This window comes from Cibotium barometz, chromosome 22, assembly GCF_041138505.1.
Source record: "Cibotium barometz isolate CiBa-2024 chromosome 22, ASM4113850v1, whole genome shotgun sequence".
Classification (NCBI taxonomy): Eukaryota; Viridiplantae; Streptophyta; class Polypodiopsida; order Cyatheales; family Cibotiaceae; genus Cibotium; species Cibotium barometz.
In genome coordinates, this window is record NC_141067.1 from 2,031,643 (window position 1) to 2,052,664 (window position 21,022).

The following is a 21,022-nucleotide window of genomic DNA, read 5'->3' on the forward strand; positions in this document are numbered from 1 at the left end:
AACGAACAGGATACAATTCTAAGTGTTGGAAAAGCATTTTGCTCAATGCTCCACCCTCGTGATCGTACTGCGGGTGATGGATGTGCTCAAGTTGTAAGGCCCCCATTATGAGGAGAAGCCTCTTTTGGATGAGCACCCGGGCACCTGATTAAAAGGAGAAAAAACAACAAACGGGATACAATTCTAAGTGTTGGAAAAGTATTTTGCTCAATGCTCCACCCTCGTGATTGTACTGTGGGTGACGGATGTGCTCAAGTTGTAAGGCCCCCATTATGAGGAGAAGTCATTGTTGGATGTGAGCACCCAGGCACTCGATAGTTTCCAGTTTAGACACTGATGGTGGCCAAGTGTGGCCAGATGGTTAGGAGACGGCTTGTGTAGACTTAGCAATTAGTTGAGTAGGACGCATGATTATGCCGGCTATTATGACCGCACTTAGAGGGTGTTTGATAGCAACTTGAGGATATTAGTTCCTTGAGTTAATAGTGGCCTCGACTGTTAGCGGGGGTTCGGGGCAATGCCTCGGATGGAATATTCATTAGAATATTCCCTCATCGAGAAATGCCCTGGAAGCTTCTTGAATAATTATAGTGGAGGAATGCCCGGGAAAAAGAGGAACAAAAGCTTTGCGTGGGAACACACCCCAGCTAAGGGCAATACAATAAAATACATGAAATATCAAAAAAATCAAAAAAATGTGTTTCCTTCTTAAATGGTGTACCCACTAAAATCAAGGAGGTACGCACGGTGAAGAAGAACTCGCAGCCGCGGGCCATTTCCATTAAAAGGAGAAAAATGCCAACAAACGGGATACAATTCTAAATGTTGGAAAAGCATTTTGCTCAATGCTCCACCCTCGTGATTGTACTGCGGGTGACGGATGTGCTCAAGTTGTAAGGCCCCATTATGATGAGGAGAAGCCGCTTTTGGATGAGCACCCAGGCACCCGCTCTAACAATTTCTAAAACAGCCTGCATACTAAGATCTGACTGGATTTTACCCCCCAGCCCTCTCTTTTACAGGCAAAGATGCGTTTTTTTGAGCTGGTCCGCCTGTTTTTGAGCTGGTCGGAATCTTTTATGCTGGCATTTTTTCCCTTTTTGACCTGGTCGGCTGGAGCAAGGCGCCTCCCTTTCTTGGCTTTGGACAAGCCTGGTCGGAGCTGGTCTGAACTGGCCGGCTGGTCCAGTCAGACCAGTCTGGTCGGGCTGCTGGACAGCAGCTCGCCGGCTGCTCCATGTGGGTATGGGCTGCCCATGCCTTGTAGGGCTGCCCCCCAGGCTGCGCAGCAGCCTGTGGGCTGCCCTAGGCCTGCTGGCTGCCCCCCTTAGAAGGGCTGCCCAATGGGCTGCCCCCTCTCTTGGGTGGCCCAAGGGTTGCCCCTTTCATGAAAGGGAACACCTCTTCCCCACATACACACCCACCTTTCGGAGAGAGTGGACTCCTCATGCCAAAAGACAACTAGCCTACTGAACTCTTGTACCTCTGGACTTGTACAAGCCCGGCATAGCCTAATAAGCAAGTACTTGTCCTGACTTCTACACAGTGGGTTGCAAAGACACGACGAGTGTGGGACAACACACTGACCACACAGTTCCTGGCTGACAAGTCCTGGACAGGGCTCACAAGGGGCACAGGAGACTATGTAGACCTGAACTTGACCTGACTGCTATGTCCATGTGGCATCCAAGTGTCCACGTGGCATCCAAGTGCCTGATGCACGTGACATCCCCTCCTGCTTAACTTGATGACGGGAGGTGCATGGCATCATGATACGCCGTCAACAATGCTGGATAGTCGGCAAAGAAATCGGGGTCCATCCACACTGCTTCATGAGTTCCTCTGTCTTTGAACTTCGTCAAATATTGCCGCACACGGCAACCACTTCCATGCTTGAATCGGTGTAGAAGGATCTGTTCGGGTTCTAGGACTTCACCTTCGTTGATAACGTCTGGTTGGGGTTCATCCGGCACATCGGTAGGCACAGGTCTTTCATAGTGCTTCAACCAGCTAACATGGAACACATCATGCATTGTCCAACTTTGGGGAAGTCGAAGCTTCATGGCCACATCATTGATCTTTTTCACGATGGGGAACCAAAACTGCGAAAAGATAACTTTGGGCAATGCTTGCCCACCTGTCGGAGTCTGTGCTTCATAATCCGCAGATAGACCCAATCTCCTTCGGAAAACTGGACCTCCTTTTGATGCTTGTTGGCCTGTTTGGAATAAGCCTCTTGGGCCTTGGCTAGCCTTGCTTTTACCGAGTCGACCACCTCCTGGTAAGACTCCGTCACACGATCTGCTGCTGCAGGCATAGTCCCAACCGTCCTTGTAAGAAGAGATTGGAACGGACGTCCAAACGCCACCTCGTAGGGAGTTCTACCTGTGGAAGACGATACCGAATCATTAAGGACTGCCTGAACCAAAGGCAAATATTCCTCCCACTTACCTTGTTGGTCGTTGACATAGCATTTGAGAACATCAAAGGCCAATTGATTGTAAATCTCCGTCTGGCCATCGGTTTGCGGATGGAAGGCACTGGAAAAACTGAGCTTAGTACCAAAATTATCAAACAAAGCATGCCAGAAATGACTAGTGAACTTTGTATCACGGTCAAAAACAATGGTACTAGGCAAACCACACACAGGATACCAAAACCGAATAAACAAACGCGCCACATCTTCTGCCGTTGCATTGGCTTTACAAGGAATCAACATTACAAACTTGCTAAAGCGATCTACAATTGTTAAGCATACCGTGTTTCTTTTCCCTGTACTCGGCGGCAAATGGGTTACAAAATCCATCGAAATATCCTGCAAAGGACCTTCAGGGATAGGCAAGGGTTGCAACAATCATGCCTGCTTGCCATGAGGTACCTTTAATTTTTGACAAACCCGACAATGGTTCACATAAGTAAACACATGTCTCCGCATCTTGGGCCAATAAAAACTGCGTTCTAACTTCTCCAAAGTACCATTCATGCCGCGATGCCCGCCAGTGATAGCGTCATGGGCGTCATGAAGGATAAGTGGTTGGAATGGGCGAGTTACACAAAGGCGGTTCTTATAAAAGGCCACCCATCCTGAATCAGGTAATGGCCAAGTCCTGTGGAAGCAAGTGCTTCCCCCCAAGGTTTAGCAAACTCCGAAGAATCTACATAAGTGTTCTTCATGTTGTCAAGACCTTCCCTGGCAAGGGAAATCAAGGTTGGGTTCAAGTTTGAAACTACCCCCTTTCGGCTTAGTGCATCAGCCACTGGATTGGCTTTTTCGGGAATATACTCAATCATTCCGCCAAACTGTTGGAACAACTGACTCCAATGATGTTGGCGTTCACTCCACTGGGTGCTTGGCATGGTTTGTAACCACTTCAAGGCCTGGTGGTATGTCCGTACAGTAAAATCCCGCCCATACAATGTTTGAGCACCTGGATAATTGCAAGAAGTTCTTTGTCATATACAGAGTAATTCTTTTCTGCACTGTTCAGTTTTCTACTCATGTAGGCAACTGGATGGCCTTCTTGCTCAAGGACTTCACCAATAGCAATGTTACTGGCATCATTACTGACGACAAAAGGATCATCCCATGAGGCTAACTTGAGACAGGGAGCTTGAGACGCGGCGGTCTTTAAGTCTTGAAACGCCTTCAATCCAGCAGGGGTCATTTGGATGCGTTGCCTACGAGTTTTGGTACCTTTGAGCAAGTCAGTCAAAGGAGCCGAGAGTTCGAAAAATTTGTCAAAGTGGGTTTGATAAGCCTAGCACAAACCCACGAAGGACCGGATATCATGGGCAGTTGCTGGTACTTCCCAATTGAGAATTTCCTCAACCTTTTTGGGGTCAAGGCGAATCCCAAAGGAGTCGATGATGTAGCCAAGGTAGTGTACCTCGACTAGAAAAAATTTGGACTTTTTAGCATTGATATAAAGCTTGTTGTCCTCCAACAACTTGAGGACCTGCTCTACATCCCGCTCATGCTGCTCTAACGTTGCTAAAAATATCAGTATGTCATCTAGGAAGATGAACACACACTTCCCAATCAAATCTCGGAAGATTCGCATCATCATGCGCAATTGAACGTGGCTGGAGCGTTTGTTAATCCAAAGGGCATGACCACAAATTCGAAGTGGGCTCGCTCTGTTCGGAAAGCGGTCTTGGGGATATCCGCCTCCACAATCCGAACCTGGTGATACCCACTTTTGAGATCAATCTTTGAGAAAAATTTGGCTCCGTTCAATCGGTCCAGAATGTACTCGATGCGGGGCATAGGGAATCGGCTCTTAATTGTCAGCTTGTTGAGAGCCCTGTAGTCTACAGAATGTCAGGTCCAGATCTGAATCATACCGCTGCAAACAGCAAGGGAAGACTCCACGGGCACAAGAAAAAATGTCCAGGATCAAGGGTGCTGAAGAAGGAAGCCAAGCTCTGCGTATGAATGGCTGTAGACAGCCAAGACAACCTCCAAACCTCGTAAATACCAAGCCTACTGTCAACAGCAGAAAGGAGAGGCTCTTCAAGGCCTCAAAACTCTGATGGCAGCCACCAAGAAGGGGGGAAGAGGCTTGGAAAAAAAAAACGCAGGTTTCTAGGGGGCTGTGGGAAAAAACGCAGGCTGTAGGAGGCTTATGCTTTAGCAAGAAAAATCCTTGGGCTCTGATACCATGATAGAGTGCACCAAATGCGGAAGAGAATGTGACAAGAGCGAGAGAGAGAGAGAGTATGCTGAGATACCATAAAAGAGTATGCTGAAATAGAGAAGATCTATATTCAAGAGAGTGATTACAAGATGGTGGAAGTCCTGAGCAACTTGAGGGACAATTGAGGACGCCAAACAAAGGCTTGGAATCCCAACTAAAGTGACCCACTGAGGCAACGACTAAGCTTGTCCGAGAAGCCTTGTGCAATCTTGACATGCACACTTGAGGCTGAGAGGACTTGCTAAAGCCTTGGGCACTTTGGACTTGTCTTGCACTTCAACTCTTGCTTGAGACTTGCTCTCTTGCTTGAGTCTTGAACTTTTGCTGAGATGGATTTATGAGGGGCTGAGCCCATGATTAAATACTCACCAAAGCATGCAGTCAACAGCCTCTATCTACTGGTCGGAAGTGTTATAATTCCCACAACTGAGTTTGTTCCACTGGGTTTTCTCTCAATTCCAATATTTCTTGGTAAAATTTTTCATGTCCATCTTTGCCATCAACAAATCTATGGGCTTCAACGACTTATTTAGCATCTTCATCAACCATACATGAATCCCAAGTCTTATTGGCATGGAAGCGTCAATGCAAAGGGGACGTCCTTGTCATCCACAAGGGGGGAATTCAACTCCCAAAAACAATCCTTTCTATTTTGTGCATGGGTTAAGGTTCTCTGCTTGGGTTGTCCCCTAAAATTTAATTGTAATAATCCTATGTGTGCTTTTCCTATGAGTCTTTTCTATATTTGTAAAAGGGCCTTGATCATATAAAAGGTTCCATTCCCATGTCATTCCTTGTTTAGAGAAAATTTGGATTGTTTTCTTTTGAGAGCCAATGTAGGCAACAATCAACTCCCATATCAAACTATGCATGAGAGTTTGTGACACCTTTCCCCTAGACCTTTTTGTCATATATTCTCTGCAATGACCAAAAAGAAATGTTTCTTTTTGCTAAATATGTGCTGCAGCACAAATTTTTGAGCTCACATGTCAGCGTAATTTTCGACGCGTTTTCCAGCGCGATTACCGACGCGATTACCGATGCAATTTTCGGCGGCCTGCTCTAAAAAAAAGCCCGCGCTTTGGATGCTATTTTCTTTGCTCTGTTCAAAGAAAATAGCATCCCCCTCTCTTCTTCCCTCCTGCACACAAGCGCGCGCCATCACACACACACACTCTCTCTCTCTCTCTCTTGCTCCTCCCTCCTCTATCCACCCTTCCCCATTCCCCTTCACCTTCCCCTTCATCACTTTCCCCTCTTGCTTCTCCCTTCCTCTTTTCCCCCTTTCCCGGTCTTTGAGATCGGACACAAACGTGTCCCATACATAATGTGTTAAGCCACTGATCGGATCTGTGTGAAGGTCATGTGACGGCCTCCCGGTGAGGTGTGGAGCCGCTAGGTGCACTTTGTCTTGTGTGTCTGTAATTCTTGCCAGTGGAAAATGAGCAACAAATTGATGAATGAATTGAGAAACTGCTGCATGATCGCACTTACCATCATACTTACCAAAGTTCGGTGAAGTCCGGATGACGGTAGGTTGTGGTGGAGGTGGAGAACTGGGCTCGGATGTGCCCTGAAGGAGGGTGGACTGGAGACTAACACTAATGGAAGCCATCGTCTGCTGGTGCAGTTGATGCATGGCCTCCCTTTCAAGTCTGAGCCGATGCTCGTCAACCCTTCGTCTGTCTTCGTCGGCCACTCGTTTTGCCTCCTCAGCCGCTCAAATGTCTCGACGATGAGGCTTCAAAGGGGTGAGATCTTAAAATGAAGCCTCCCCTCTCAAGCCTTTGGAGAAAAAGATGTCTACAAGAATAAAATACAAAAGATAAAGAAGTGTGAGATTTCACATCATCATGTAGATACAAAGATGATGAACAAGTTATAGATGAGCAAGGGAACTTACGATTTCAAGGTAACCTCCCCCTTCTGCACTTAGAGCAAACATGGATGTCTTTGCAGCCATGTACACATACTATGTACACATGCTACACAATTGCTACCATCTCCCTTTGGTGGTCCTCAACCAAGGACGAATCCAAGAAGCCGCTTCCATCGCATTCCAATACTTGGGTCAAGATCGTGATGCTACTCTTAATCTTTCATTGATGATGCTACACGGAAGGCATGGGTTTATCCTATGCATCCGAAAGATGATGTATTCAAGACTTTCAAGATATGGCTTGTATATGTGGAAAATCAAACAAGCAGGTCATTGAAATGTCTTAGATCAGACAATGGAGGTGAGTATGTGTCGAAGGAGTTTGATGACTTCTTGGCAAGGGAACTCCCTCCACCTCACAACCCATCACAGAATGGTGTTGCTGAGAGGTTAAACCGGACTATACAGGATAGAGTTCATTCAGGGAGGCTTACTTGCATTGAGGGCTCAAAAATGTTAGTTCAAGTGTTTGTTGTCAAAGTTACACAACACTTTGAGAAACATAAAATCTAAGTAGAGCTAGATATTCCACCAAAAAAACAATGAAATGAACTTGTGTGCATTGTGTCACAATCATTTTCCTTCCTTACAGAAAACAACTTCTTGATTTTTAATTGAATTGATAGAATTTGATTCCTTGTGATGGTGGTTAATCTCTTATAAACATTTAATCATGTGTTGATCACCTATTTATCAACCATAACATTGTTGTAACCTTTCAATGTCACTTTGATAAAAACTAAAAACATGCAAGTACTGTAAAGATTTATGTTTGCTCACATTAATGTAAGACATGACTCTCTTACTAGTTAGTCTGTGTGTCTATGTGTGGAGGGAAAGGAAGCACATGCTAATACTTTTATTAACTTCAATAAAATATAAGAATCAATCTCTCTACAAAAGAACCTATGAGTTTCTAAAGACAACATTCATATATTGCACACACACATTGACACACACACAAACATATATATTTTGGGTGTGTGTGTGTGTGTGTGTGTGAGAGAGAGAGAAAGAGAGAGAGTCATATGCCACTACATTGGACTCCTATAAGCTTCCACATTATTAGACACACATATATATGGTGTGCATGTGTGTGTGTGTGTGAGAGAGAAAGAGACAGAGAGAAAGAATCATATTCCATTGCATTAGACTCCTATGAGCTTCCACATTATTGGAACTATCAAGTGATTATTAGCAAAATAAATAATACTTTAATATCTCACCCACTACTAAAAACTTCCACAAAGCATTGTCAATGCATAGATAATGACAGTCATAAATTCTAGAACAATTATTAGTCTCAAAAATCACACTTGGATTCAATTCTTCTTCTTTTTATTCTCACGCTTCCTTGTTATAGAATGAGGCTCTACTTTACATCTTTAATGTTGAAATCCTAACCTCATCCCACAACATTATTGTAAAGATATGGAGGGAGACTTGGTGTGACCAAGGCATGCAAGGGTTTTTCCATAGACATTGTCAACCCAAACCTTTCAAACATGTCAAAAAAATGCACAACATCGGATGGAAGTGACCAAGTGAAACCCTAAAATAGAGTTGCAACAACTAGGTGAACAAGCCTAGGGCACATCCTTCTTCCTCAACCAAAAGGAATCTAATTAAATTTGTGGCTTATGGGCCTACACAGCTGACAACGCTAAAGAAAGCAACACAATTTCCTGGTGTCGAGCAAGAGGTAACATTAGATTTTTTTTCCAATGTGTTCAAGTTACCTAAAGATGGGGTGATTGTGTGGGAGAAAAGCTCTGAGGTAGAGATGAAAAACCAATTTCGGACTGTTGAGGGGAATAGAAGTTAGTTTATGCTAAGGAAGGTATAGAATGCTGATCGAAGAAAGTAGCTTATATGGTTTATGGAAAGGATTATTTTCATGGTCAAAACTACCTATATGTCTAGGGATAATTATGGTGTAATACTTGCTGCGGAAGCCGGGGTAGAAGTAAATTGGGCTTATGTGCTGCATAATAGATTCTACTCTAAAATCTTGGGAGTTGATAAAAGAAAGCAAGGAGGTAGCAGAATTTTTGCATTTTTGGGAATAATGTCTGATGTGGCCAGGGAGAAAGGTTTGGCTCTGAAGTCAACTCAAGGCAAAGCTTCACATGTTGCTAAGGCAGCTACTCAAAAATCCAAGAAGGAAGGCAGAGTTCTGTCAGATATGCAGAAGATTGGATTTCAACAGTCAAATGTGAATGATGCGGTGAGAGAGACATGGTCTGATTTCAATTAGAAGATTAAAGTTAATCCTCTTAAGGAGAAACCTATTCAAAAACCTAAATTTGATAAGGAGAAGAGCATTCTGAAGGTGTCAATAAAGAAGCTCAAGTTTGGTAAAGATCATGGTAAGCAACTATCTGAAACAAGCAAAGTTGTCAAGGAGGAGACCTTGGAGATGAGTATTTCAAAGTCAGACAACAGGTTTGAAGATAGGTTTGACTACAAGCCTTGTAAGGGAATGACAAGTCAATCATTGGGTTTGAGTTCTGCAATCAATGGATTGAACAATGTACTTCAGTACATTAGAAAGTAAGATTTCTAACTTAGAGGGTACATGATGGAGATAGAAAAGCTTTCTTAGCAAAACAAGGAGTTGGAAAAGATTGCTAAGGATATGGTCAAGTATGATTTGCTTCTATCAGAAATTAAAGATATTAAAACTCAAGTACTTGGTACTGTTACTGAAAAGGAAAGGCAGATGCACAGATTTGCTTCTATAAGAAATTAAAGATATTGGTACTATTACTGAAAAGGAAAGACAGATACAGAGTGTGCAGAAGGAGTTAGCAGATGCACAGATGAAGGTAGCCATGATTACTCAGTGGATGGAGGAGATGAAGAAAGAAATTTCTTCTGAGTTATCTCTTTTATTAGATTAGAATGTAAAGCTGCAGACAAACAACAAGATAATGGAGAACAGATTGAAAGTTTTGGAGTCTGTGGAGAGTCAATTGAAGGAATATGTAGATGATATTAAAGTTGAAGGGTAGTTCATTTCAAATGCTGATCTGAGTGTTTTGTCTACTAAGTTAACTGAAGTATGTCAGGGTATGTGGGATAGCATGAAGAAGAGGCTAGTGCATGTGATGCAGAGACCATATTAAATGTTTCAAGTTAAAAATTTTCAGAGAAAGAGCAAGCACTGAAGATTGCAAATGTTGATCTTAAAGGTCAAATGGAGCAGAAGGATTATGAAATGATGTTATTGATGAAGCAAAATAAAATACTGAAAGATAAGCTGAGTCAGACAGTGGATGTTTCAGCTAATTTCGGAATATAGAAGCAGGAGGGAAAGCTTCCAAAGAAGGAAGTGAAGCAAAACACCGACATGTTTTTGGTTTTGTAGGAGTATGAGATAATGAAGCTTTGTGAAGACAAAGAGCTGAAGAAGATTGAGGAAATAGAATCAACAAAATCAATCATAGAGGATGCTAATCTCAAACTATTAGCAGACATTCAGGATGACAATTCTCTGAAATTATTGGGATTTGAATATTTTGAAGAAGACAAGGGAGACAAACTTTAGAAAGATAAAGCTGAAGCATTGAACAAGGGATCTGTGGACTTTGAGTTTGAATTCTTGGCAAAGAATTCAACCACCGTGCATGCCAGTGTTAAAGACGGAAGTCAACAGTTCTAAATAAAGTACCTTAGTCTTTTTGGGTAGTCAGATTATGTAGAAGGTTTATCTATTTTCCAATAAGTTTAGTTTTCAACAACTCTAAGTTGGATATGAAACGTCATGGGGTTTGACTGGTGATATAACTGATAATAGATATACCCACAAAATATGTAATAAGCATGCATCTGTCTATGAAAATCAAATTTTAGATATTAGATTTCGTAATATTATCCTCATGTTTGTTGTTTTCTTGAATCAGAATGTGGAGTTGTTTGATCAAATTAGATGTTAATCATGGATGTATAATGTGTAATCAGAAATGTGTGCTATGAAGAAATATATTATGAAATCAATCTTATTCTTTTTGAAGATTGATTAGGATTTATTTCAAGTCAGATTTTGAAATATGTGAAGGTGTTAATCCACCTTTACATATCTCCCTCTGATCAAGAAAGATGGTACTCATGCATCATCAAAAGAAGAGAACATGTAGATTAATCTAGTTACTGACTCTCACATTAAATAACAATAAGATTTAACTACTAACATTAAAATATTTACATTATTACTAATTAAATCTAATTACTAATTATCGCATTAACTAGCAATAAGATTTAACTACTAACATTATAATAAACATTATTATTTATTAAATCTAATTATTAATTCACTAGTGACTAACCTGCGAATGATGATGGGTGTTTGATAGCGTTCAAGGTCATCTCGACAGTAGCAAAACCGACTCGAGAAGGTGTTAATAGTTAATCACCATCTCACTCTACCTCCCTTAATAATAATACTAACTTGTTGATAATAAGAGTATACTATTCTTCTCTTTCTCGCTTCCTCCAGCGTTGGCTATGGACTACTTAAATAGGCAAAGGGAGTGAGGAGGGGAGGTGGCTGGATGGATGTGTGCCATGCTCCATCCATGAGATAGCTAAGGTGAAGGGGGAACAAGGATTGAGTTCATTTCTAAGAGAAATTTTCATGAAAGGATGATGGTTTCCAAAAGGGTGGCAGCGATGGCCTTCATTCCCACCCACTCTATTCATTATAATGTTTCTACAAGCTTTTATTTAACTCACTTACTCTACTAAGTTTGATGATAAATACATTATAATGTTCTACAAGCTTTTTATTTGACTCTCTTATTCTTTGAAGGTGAAATTGATGTCATTTCTCTATTATGATATTATAATAGCATTCCTATTCTGATATTATAACTTTCATTTGTATAAGGTAAGGGAATAATATCTCCCGTGTGTTATAGACGTAGCTCTTTTGAAACTTTTTTATGCAAGAATGACTAAGTCAAGAAAATAAATTCCACAATATATTATCATCGCATTAGTTTGGAACACCAATTCTTTATAAATCCTCCATAACTCTTTCCTTAACTAGAGGTACTAAGTTACAAACCTAAATGCAACCTCTTGAAAAAGACATCATGTGAAGTAAAGTGTGCAAACCTTGCATCAGCTACTCAAGAATAAATTTATAGCAACATTCTATTTCAAGTATCTTTGTAGTCCTAAAGTTGTTGACTACAAGATTATAGTGTGTTGAAAACCTTATGTGCATCATGCTTGCTAGTATGTGAAATTGATTTTAAGAGATTTTTACTTGTACATAGGGAGGGATCTTACAAATGACCAAGAGAGACCCTGAAGTAGACTTGCAAGCACGTTAAGTAAGCCCAATGCCTACCCACCATGGCACATCCTCCTACTTGAACCAAGAGGCAACAATTGAAAGTGTGTAAAGGTGGATGAACACCCTCACATATTTCAGAATCTGACTCAAAATAAACCCTAATTAGACTTCATCAAAAAGAATAAGGTTGATTTCAAAATATACTTCTTCATAGCACACATTTTTTATTACACTTTATACATCCATGATTAACATTTGACTTGATCAAACAACATTCAAACTTCACATTCTGATTTAGGAAAACAATGAACATGAGGATAATATTACAAAATCTAATATCTGATATTTGATTTTCATTGACATATGCGCGCTGGTCGCTGATTATATTTTTTGCAGGTACATCTATTATTAGTTATATCACCCATCAAACCCCATGACATTTCATATCCCCAGCTTAGAGTTGTTGAAAACTAAACTTATTGGTGGAAAATAGATAAACCTTCTACATAATCTAACTACCCAAAAAGACTAAGGTACTTTATTTAGAACATCTGACTTGAGTCTGCTGACTTCCATCTTTAACACTGACACGTAGTACGGTGGTTGAATTCTTTGCCAAGATTTCAAACTCGAAGTCCACGGATCCCTTGATTCTATGCTTCAGCTTAATCTTTCTAAAGTTTGTCTCCCTTGTCTTCTTTGAAATATTCAAATCCCAATAATTTCAGAGAATTGTTATCGTGAATGTCTGCTGACAGTTTGAGAATGTCATCCTCTATGCTTGCTTTTGTTGAGTCTGTTTCCTCAATATTCTTTAGCTCTCTAACTTTATAAAGCTTCATTGTCTCATACTCCTATAAAACCAAAAACATGTCAGTGTTCTGCTTCACTTCTTTCTTTGGAAGCTTTCCCTCTTGCTTTTGTATTCCAAAATCAGCTGAAACATCCACTGTCTGATTTAGCTTATCTTTTAGTATTTTATTTTACTTCACCAATAGCATCATCTCATAGTCCTTCTGCTCCATTTGACATTTAAGCTTAGCATTTGCAATCTTTAGTGCTTTCTCTTTCTCTGAAATATTTTTAATTTGAAACATCTAATATGGTCTCTACATCACATGCGTTAGCCTCTTCTTCATGCTATCCCACATACCCTGACTTACTTCAGTTAACTCAGTAGACAAAACACTCAGATCAACATTTGAAATGAACTGCCCTCTTCAACTTCAATATCATCTATAGACTCCTTCAATTGACTCTCCACAGATTCCAAAACTTTCAATTTGTTCTCCATTATCTTGTTGTTTGTCTATAGCTTTACATTCTGATGATCTGCTACAAGAATTTCTTTCTTCATCTCCTCCATCCATTGAGTAATCATGGGTACCTTCATCTGTGCAGCATCTGATAACTCCTTGTGCACACTCTATATTTGCCTCTCCTTTTCAGCAATAGTACCAAGTACTTGAGTTTTAATATCTTTAATTTCTGATAGAAGCAAATCATACTTGACCATACCCTTAGCAATCTTTTCCAACTCCTTGTTTTGCTTAGAAAGCTTTTATGTCTCCATCATGTACCCTCTAAGTTGGAAATCTTGCTTTCTAATGTCTTGAAGTACATTGTTTAATCCACTAATTGCAGAACTCAAACCCAATGATTGACTTGTCTCATTTGTCATTCCCTTACAAGGCTTGTAGTCAAACCTATCTTCAAACCTATTGTCTAACTTTGAAATACTCATCTCCAAGGTCTCCTCCTTGACAACTTTGCTTGTTTTAGACAACTGCTTATCATGCTCTTTACCAAACTTGATCTTCTTCATTGACACCTTTAGAATGCTCTTCCCCTTATCAACTTTAGGTTTTTGAACAGGTTTCTCCTTGAGACGAGTAACTTCAATCTTCTAATTGAAATCAAACCATGTCTTTTTCACCGCATCATTCACATCCAACTATTGAAATCCAAGCTTCTGCAGAGTATGTATATATATACCGGTTGTCAGAAGGTCTATGCGTGTCAGAGGGCCTCCTGACAGATATGTCCCATCATTGGACTACATCATGTTGACAGATTGTGGGGAGCCATCTTGCTACAAAGAAGCTATGTTACAGGATGACAAACTTAAGTGGGAGAAGGCTATGCAATCCGAAATGGATTCGTTGCATAAGAATGCCACATGGGATTTAGTATCATTGCCAGGTGGCAAGACAGCCTTACCATGTAAATGGGTTTTCAAAATGAAGGTCACAAATCATGACAGCACACCAAAGTCAAGTTGGCATTCTCAATTTCCTTCCCATATTGTCATTCATGTTGATTTTCATGTTGTTTGCACCCTTCTTTGTTAGGAAATAGAAAAAACACAAAAAAATGAGGGCTAAATGTCCCCCAAAATCAAGGCCAAATTTAAATGATTTTGGCTTCATTGGCAAGACTTTGATTTGGGCAGTACAATAATCAAAAAATAGTTAAAAAATAGGCACCCTAAGGTCTCCAAAAGGTCAAAAATCAGAGGAGAACAAAGCCTCTATTGGTCTGCTCATCACTGGTTTTTGCATTGACCTATTAAAAGAGCTTAATTGAGATTAAGGTTTAATAATAAAAAAAATCGATTTCAAGGGGGCCCTTCCAACTGCCACCCCCCTAATCTACCTCGATTCTCTTAGACTCCTCGTCATTTTTAGTTGACGACCCTGCACTATGGTCAGACCTACAGCTCGCCATTAAGGCGTGGGGGCCAGCCACTTGCACAGCAGCCAGCTACCCGCCGTTGGCCAGAGGCAGCCGGCTGGCCAGCTATCTCTGTGGCCAGAGCCACGGGCCACGCCCGTGACCCTAGGCGGGGCCACGACTCGTGGCCATAGCCCCAGGCTGTAGCCACCACAGCCAAGCGGGGCCACAGCCCGTGGCCACTAGGCCAAGCCATAGCCACGGCCGGGGGGATAGGTACAACCACCACGGCCGGAATCACAGCATAGCCACGCTCGAAAATAGGCACATCCACGGTCGGAATTACAGCATGGACACGACCAAAATTACAACTCAGACACGATCGTACCTTCATACCAGACATCGCCGTACCTTTAGACAAGCCACCGAAACTTTAGAGAGTCCACGATCGTACCTTCAGAGACAAGCCACGGCCCACGGTCATACCTTCATCTAGGTGACTCCCAACCTTTCCTGGGACTATTGATCGCTGCGACAACCCCTAGTCTTGAGAAGGTTTGGGAAAAGTGCGAGCCCAATGACCCCCCACGCAGCCACCCACCCTACCAAACCTTTCGTAGATGGCACTATCCAGAGTAGTGCTAACTACTAGGAAAGCAGTACAAACAAGAGAAAACACAAAAACCAGAAGATAGCATGCAGTTGTGAGTTTCCTCTTAGATAGTACCCTCTACCTATCGTTCCCACCTTAGTCAATTATAGGTTCTTGATGCCTTTTCCCTTATCAATAGTAATACAATAAACTAGTTCTTGCAAGCAAAATACACTTCTCCAGGATTGACTCTCCCTCCCTTGGAAGCTGGACTCTCCTGACTCCTCCGTCACATGAAAAGGCGGCGCCTGTACACATTCTCTTAATTGCTTCTTAAGATTTGGAAAAGGTCTTAATCTTACTTTAATTCCTTTTTAATTTCCTTTTTGGTACCAGTTCTTGGCGGAGGGAATCTCAACGGAGGGGGTCTCGCCGGAGAACGTCTCAGTGGAGGAATAGCTCCCGAGGTTCCTACCTTCCCAGACTAGTTCCTTTTTCCACAAACCAATGCAAACAATGTTCATTGAATTAACTCTTTAGTTAAGGCGTCAACACCCTTAACTTCACATTCTCCAACAACTCCCTCAGGGTCCACCTACCGATAGGCTTTACCATCCCTGAGTCTCGCGGATTATAACTTTCCCTAACTCCAATCAGTTTCTTCCAACTTCTCAACAGTTATCTGCCCACACTCGATATGAGCCTCTCCGAGAAGATCCCAGTCCTTCACGGCCGGCGGGATTTTTATAAACTCTGCCTCAAGCTCTCGCTCATACTAGACATGAGCTATACCCCCTTGGTCTTTGCGGTCCTCTCCACTCAGCTGATCAAGGTCACATACTACCTCACATGGACTGTTTGGCATGTGTTTCCCTCTGTGGTGCCTCACACGGGCTGCCTCGCACAGAATTCCCTACACTACCTCAGGCGGCGATCTATGTAGTCCCTAGACTGGACTGTCTCAAGTGGCGATCTGTCTAGTCATTGATCACTTATCCAAACAATTGAAAACAGCTTGCTAACATCCTATGTGATGCTGGGAAGCTACTCATATTGGTACCAGGGTTCCTTTTCAAATCAGTGCAAAGTCCTAGGATTCATTGACTTAATCCCCTTAGTTCCTAATTCCTTTTTAAACCCAAACAAGATCTTAGACATCATAATCAAGCTTCAAGTGCGGTGCACGTGCTCGTACGTAAGGCCGTGTCTACCTATTTTTGCCCTACGCGGATACGGTCCATAGGCCCTTCGTCCGTATTCCCGTCCACCACCGCAACTATCAAAAGAAGGTGTTTCCTTATTAGGGCCATTGCTCGCCCTTATTCATCAATACAAGAGCACCCTTGATCTTACCTTATCGCTTTGAGGTTTTCAGAACTAAAACCTCGTTGGAATTCATTAGCCATTAACTGGGTCACCTAGCACAGTCGCTCAGACGTGCTTCTCTTACTCTACAAGCAACCAAAGTACACAACAGAGCCGCCCTTGGTTCATAGCTCGACGCCTTTTTTCCTGCATTTAAGAGGCGCGGTCGTCAAGTGTTCCCCTAAGACGAGGATCTAGACTCACTAGTCGTTCAAGACTCAATGATCCCGCCGTACAGCCGAGAGCGAGACCTTGCTACACCCATTCCTTTCCGTCCCAGACTACGCACTCACGCACCCGCGCTTTCCCACAAACCGCCTCTTCCTTCAAATTCTCCCGCGTTGTCCCCGCTTCTTCACAAACCTCTAGGGAGCTCGGGAGTCGGGGGAGAAAACTTGAGTGACGAGGAAACCCAATCCAAATTAAGGTGATGATTACTTGCAAGTCGGAAGCCCAACTTGGGGGTTTGAAATAGATAATATGGGCTCTCTCACAAAGGGGGTAGGGGGAAGTACAATTGAAAGCTTGCAAGTTGTAGCAATGGTAGGAGCTTAATCTCAACAAAGGCTTCAAGCATTCATGGGAAGAAGGTTATGGAATTTTGGAATAGCCTATGCACTCATAGGGAGTGGGAGAAGTCAAAACAAGCAAGGTTTTGCATGGGTTTGGGGGGAGTAAACTTGATCAACCTACTGGGAGTTGTCACAAGCAAGAGGGTGGCATGAGGTTGGCCAACTTGCCTTTCTACAGGAGGGGGAGGAAAGCCAACAAGAGAGTTCTCCAAGCTTTGGGGCCAACGGATGGGTTCTACTACCAACTGAGGCTCAACAGAGGCAAAGGAGAGGGATGAAACAAGCTCACAACTTTCAGCAGGGGGGGAATTTCTCACAGCTGCAAAGGCCAAGGGAGAGCAAAAATTTGACAAGGCATGCTCGTGTGGGGGGGAGCTCTCTACAGCCCATCACCTCCCATGGCCTTTTATGGGCCATGGGTGTCCTTGGGGGGTGTAAACCACCCCCACCCTCACTGGACAGAGGCGGGCTGTGCCTCTGTCAATAATATATATATGTATATATGTATGTCATATATATATATATATATATTTATATACATACATATATACATACATACGACTATATATATATATCTCTATATGTATATATACATACATATATACATACATACGATTATATATATATATGTCTATATGTATATATATATGTAGGTCATATAGGAGAAAATGATTCCACATCCCTTCCTTGGGGTTCCTTAAAGAAGAAAAACTTTATCTCCTTTGCTCCACATCATGTGAACCTACATTTGAATCAACATTAGACTATGCTAGCAACAAAGAAATAACAAAATTAATGATAAAACATTGAATTGATAAAAACATATAATGTCTAGAGGCTCAAACATGAAATTGAGCCTCAGCTTGTATACTTATTCTAATCCCACCATAAGGTCAAATCTCACCAAGGCCAAGTTTGTGTATAGATTTGTCCTTGTGGCCAAGTCCAAATACAAACATTGTCTTGTTGAGATTAGACCACAAGGTCAAAGCTCTACACAAACACAGTCTTGGGGAGATTTGGCCATTAGATCAAATCTCACCAAAATCATGTTTATGTATAGATTTGACCTTGTGGGGGCTAATCTCAACAAGACAATGTTTCTATCTGGACTTGGCCACAAGGACAAGTCTGTACACAAACTTGGCCTTGGTGAGATTTAACCTTGTGCCCAAATCTCAACAAGATAAATCTACACACAAACTTGGTATTGTTGAGATTTGGCCACAAGGCTAAATCTATACACAAACATGGTCTTGGGGATATTTGACCTTATTCTCCAAGACCATGTTTGTGTGTAGATTTGGCCTTGTGGCCAAATTCCAACAAGATAATGTTTGTGTCAGGACTTGGCCATAAGGACAAATCTATACACAAACTTGGTCTTGGTGAGATTTGATCTTGTGGCCAAATCTTAACAAGACAAACCTACAAACAAACTTGGTCTTGTTGAGATTAGGCCACAAGGCCAAATCTCAACAAGACAATGTTTGGCACACAGAACTCATGAGATGAGACTGCTTGCTAGAGGGTTTTTGGAAAAGATGTTCTTGACAATGTATGCAAATTGTGGTGTACTCACAAAAGAACAAAAAGTCCTTGATGGGTTTCATTGTCCCTTGGTCGATTAGAGGTTATGTTCTACAAGGGAACAACATGGAAGCTTTGAACTGATAAGAACCAATGCAAAGAAAAGGGCTCTCTCCAAATTCAATAATCTATGCTTTGCATATGGAAGTCATGTGGCATCACATGAGAATCTGACAAGGGCAAACCAACTTCATGTTAGAGAGGGGCTGCTAGAAAAGGATGTTCTGCTTGGTATTACTTTGATTAGGATGTTGTTCGTTGAATTACTTTGATTGACATGTATGCCAATTGTCGTGTACTCACAACAATTTGACATGTAGGCTCTTCGAATGCACTCATTTCAGGATATGCCCAGCAAGGCCAAGGGGTGGAAGCTCTGGACTATTATGAACAGATGCAAAGCCGAAGCCTCTCCCAAATGCCAACACATGTAAGGCATGAAAGCTCTGGAGTGCAATGAATTGATGTAAGAAAGGGGCTCACTGTAAATGCAATCACCTATGCTCATGTGTGAAAGTTATGGCGTTCTTGCAGAAGCACTGGATAGTTTTGACAAGATGGCCTGACGAGGAAGATGTCCCTCCCCATTCTGAGACTCAATTGAGACATATCCAAGCTCACAAGATAAACGAAGCAGTAAGGCAACAAAGAGCGGAAAGAAAGCAAGGAGATAAGGAGGAAGGGATTGTCAGGCCCAAGCTAGTTCGCCCTGATTGGCGGTCAAAACAGCGTGAAGATCCTCTTACAAGAAAGGCCAGGGAGGATAGAATGGCTGAATTGCAAGAGCCGACAGTAATGGGTAAAAAGATAATTGACCTTGTGAGAAAAAAGAAAGGCCAGCCCATTGGAGCAGAGATAAGAAAGATTCAGTAAACATCTCAAGCTCATCACCAACAAAGGCAAGACCAGCAAGGCAAAGGAAGCAGAGAACAAGCAGCAAGGGGACAAGCAAATCACCCCACCTGCTTCTCCACAGCCTCCCTCAAACCCTCTTCCAACTTCCCCACCTCTTCCATTACCAACCTCTCCTCCCATATCACCACCTTTTCCATTTTTACCCACCAACGCACCACCAATCTTTGAACCCGCACCAATTGTGGAGCCCATGCTTATCACTGATCCTACCACCATACTTGACCCTGAACGCATAAAGGCTATTGTACTTACCCCTCCTGCTGATAGAGCCACAACCACGAAGACGACATCCCTTACAGAGCCTGATCAAATGGACGTCCTCTTTGTAGTAACAGGTGCAAATGAAAACGGCAAAGAAGAAATTCTCAGCAAGAAAGATGGATATAAGCGAAGAAGCAGAGCTAGAAAAGGAGCCAGAGCCAATTGAGCAGCTCACACCAACTCAGCCTCTGCCAGTACTCAGAAAAGTCAAAGGTGGTACTTCTGACATAGGATTTAGTATGCCAGAGGCATCCATCTCACACCAAATGAAGTACCACTAGAGCCTAGCATTGAAGAAGCAGGCAAGGACTTGGGACAAGGACAGTATGGATGAAGATAAGCAGCAGCCAACCCAACAAGGGGATGAAGACCGGCACGAACATGAATAGGAACAACAACAAACAGATCAACTTTATAAGGGCACCCAAGCAAGCAAAGAAGCAGAGAAGCAAAAGGAGAAAGAGGATCTGCCTCCCTCCAAGGAATAAAAGCAACCTCCAGAACAAGGCGACGGTGCAAGCCCCAGCGGCATCAAGAGCAAGAAAGGAGATGAAGAAAAGGAAGAGGATGAGGAGTATTTCACTGATATGACTGCACGAGGAAGTTCTATAACCAACCATCTTAGAAATATGTATACAGTATGCATTGAGCAGAGCAGGTACCAATACAGATGATAAAACAATGTACATTATTACAAACTAGTAAAGAAAGAGGGCTGACAAATGCCTCAAGAATAGAGACAAACATGACGGGGTCAGGCATGTGTCCGCCTGATACCATTCTTCTTACATCATAGAAAACTTCTTCAATTTTACCATGACATACACATGCTAGTGAAGGTTATCACATCCAATGCCTGAAATAATCTCACAACATCCTCAAATTTACCACATTTACCGTACAAATTCAGAAGATTATTTCCGAGGGAAAGTTCCATCTCCAATCCATTACCGACAATGCATGTATGCATGCAGGTTATCTTCAAGAATACATGCAGTCAGTTATATGCTGATGAGGGTGATTTCATTTGGCAAAACTCCTTGTTCTTGCATGTCATCAACAAGCTAAAAAGACTTCATGCCTTGTGCATGCCGGACATGGACTGAATCATAGCAC

At 42.2% G+C, this 21,022-nt stretch overlaps 1 protein-coding gene across 1 annotated transcript; it reads left to right on the forward strand.

Moving 5' to 3' along the window:
- The first annotated feature begins 18,524 nt into the window (after positions 1–18,524).
- LOC147626160 (uncharacterized) lies at positions 18,525–20,752 on the forward strand. Its single transcript, XM_086816873.1, has 2 exons — positions 18,525–19,160; positions 19,265–20,752. The coding sequence occupies exons 1-2, from the start codon at positions 19,125–19,127 to the stop codon at positions 19,601–19,603; spliced, it is 375 nt and encodes a 124-aa protein (XP_086672999.1). The 5' UTR covers positions 18,525–19,124; the 3' UTR covers positions 19,604–20,752.
- Positions 20,753–21,022: the final 270 nt, after the last annotated feature.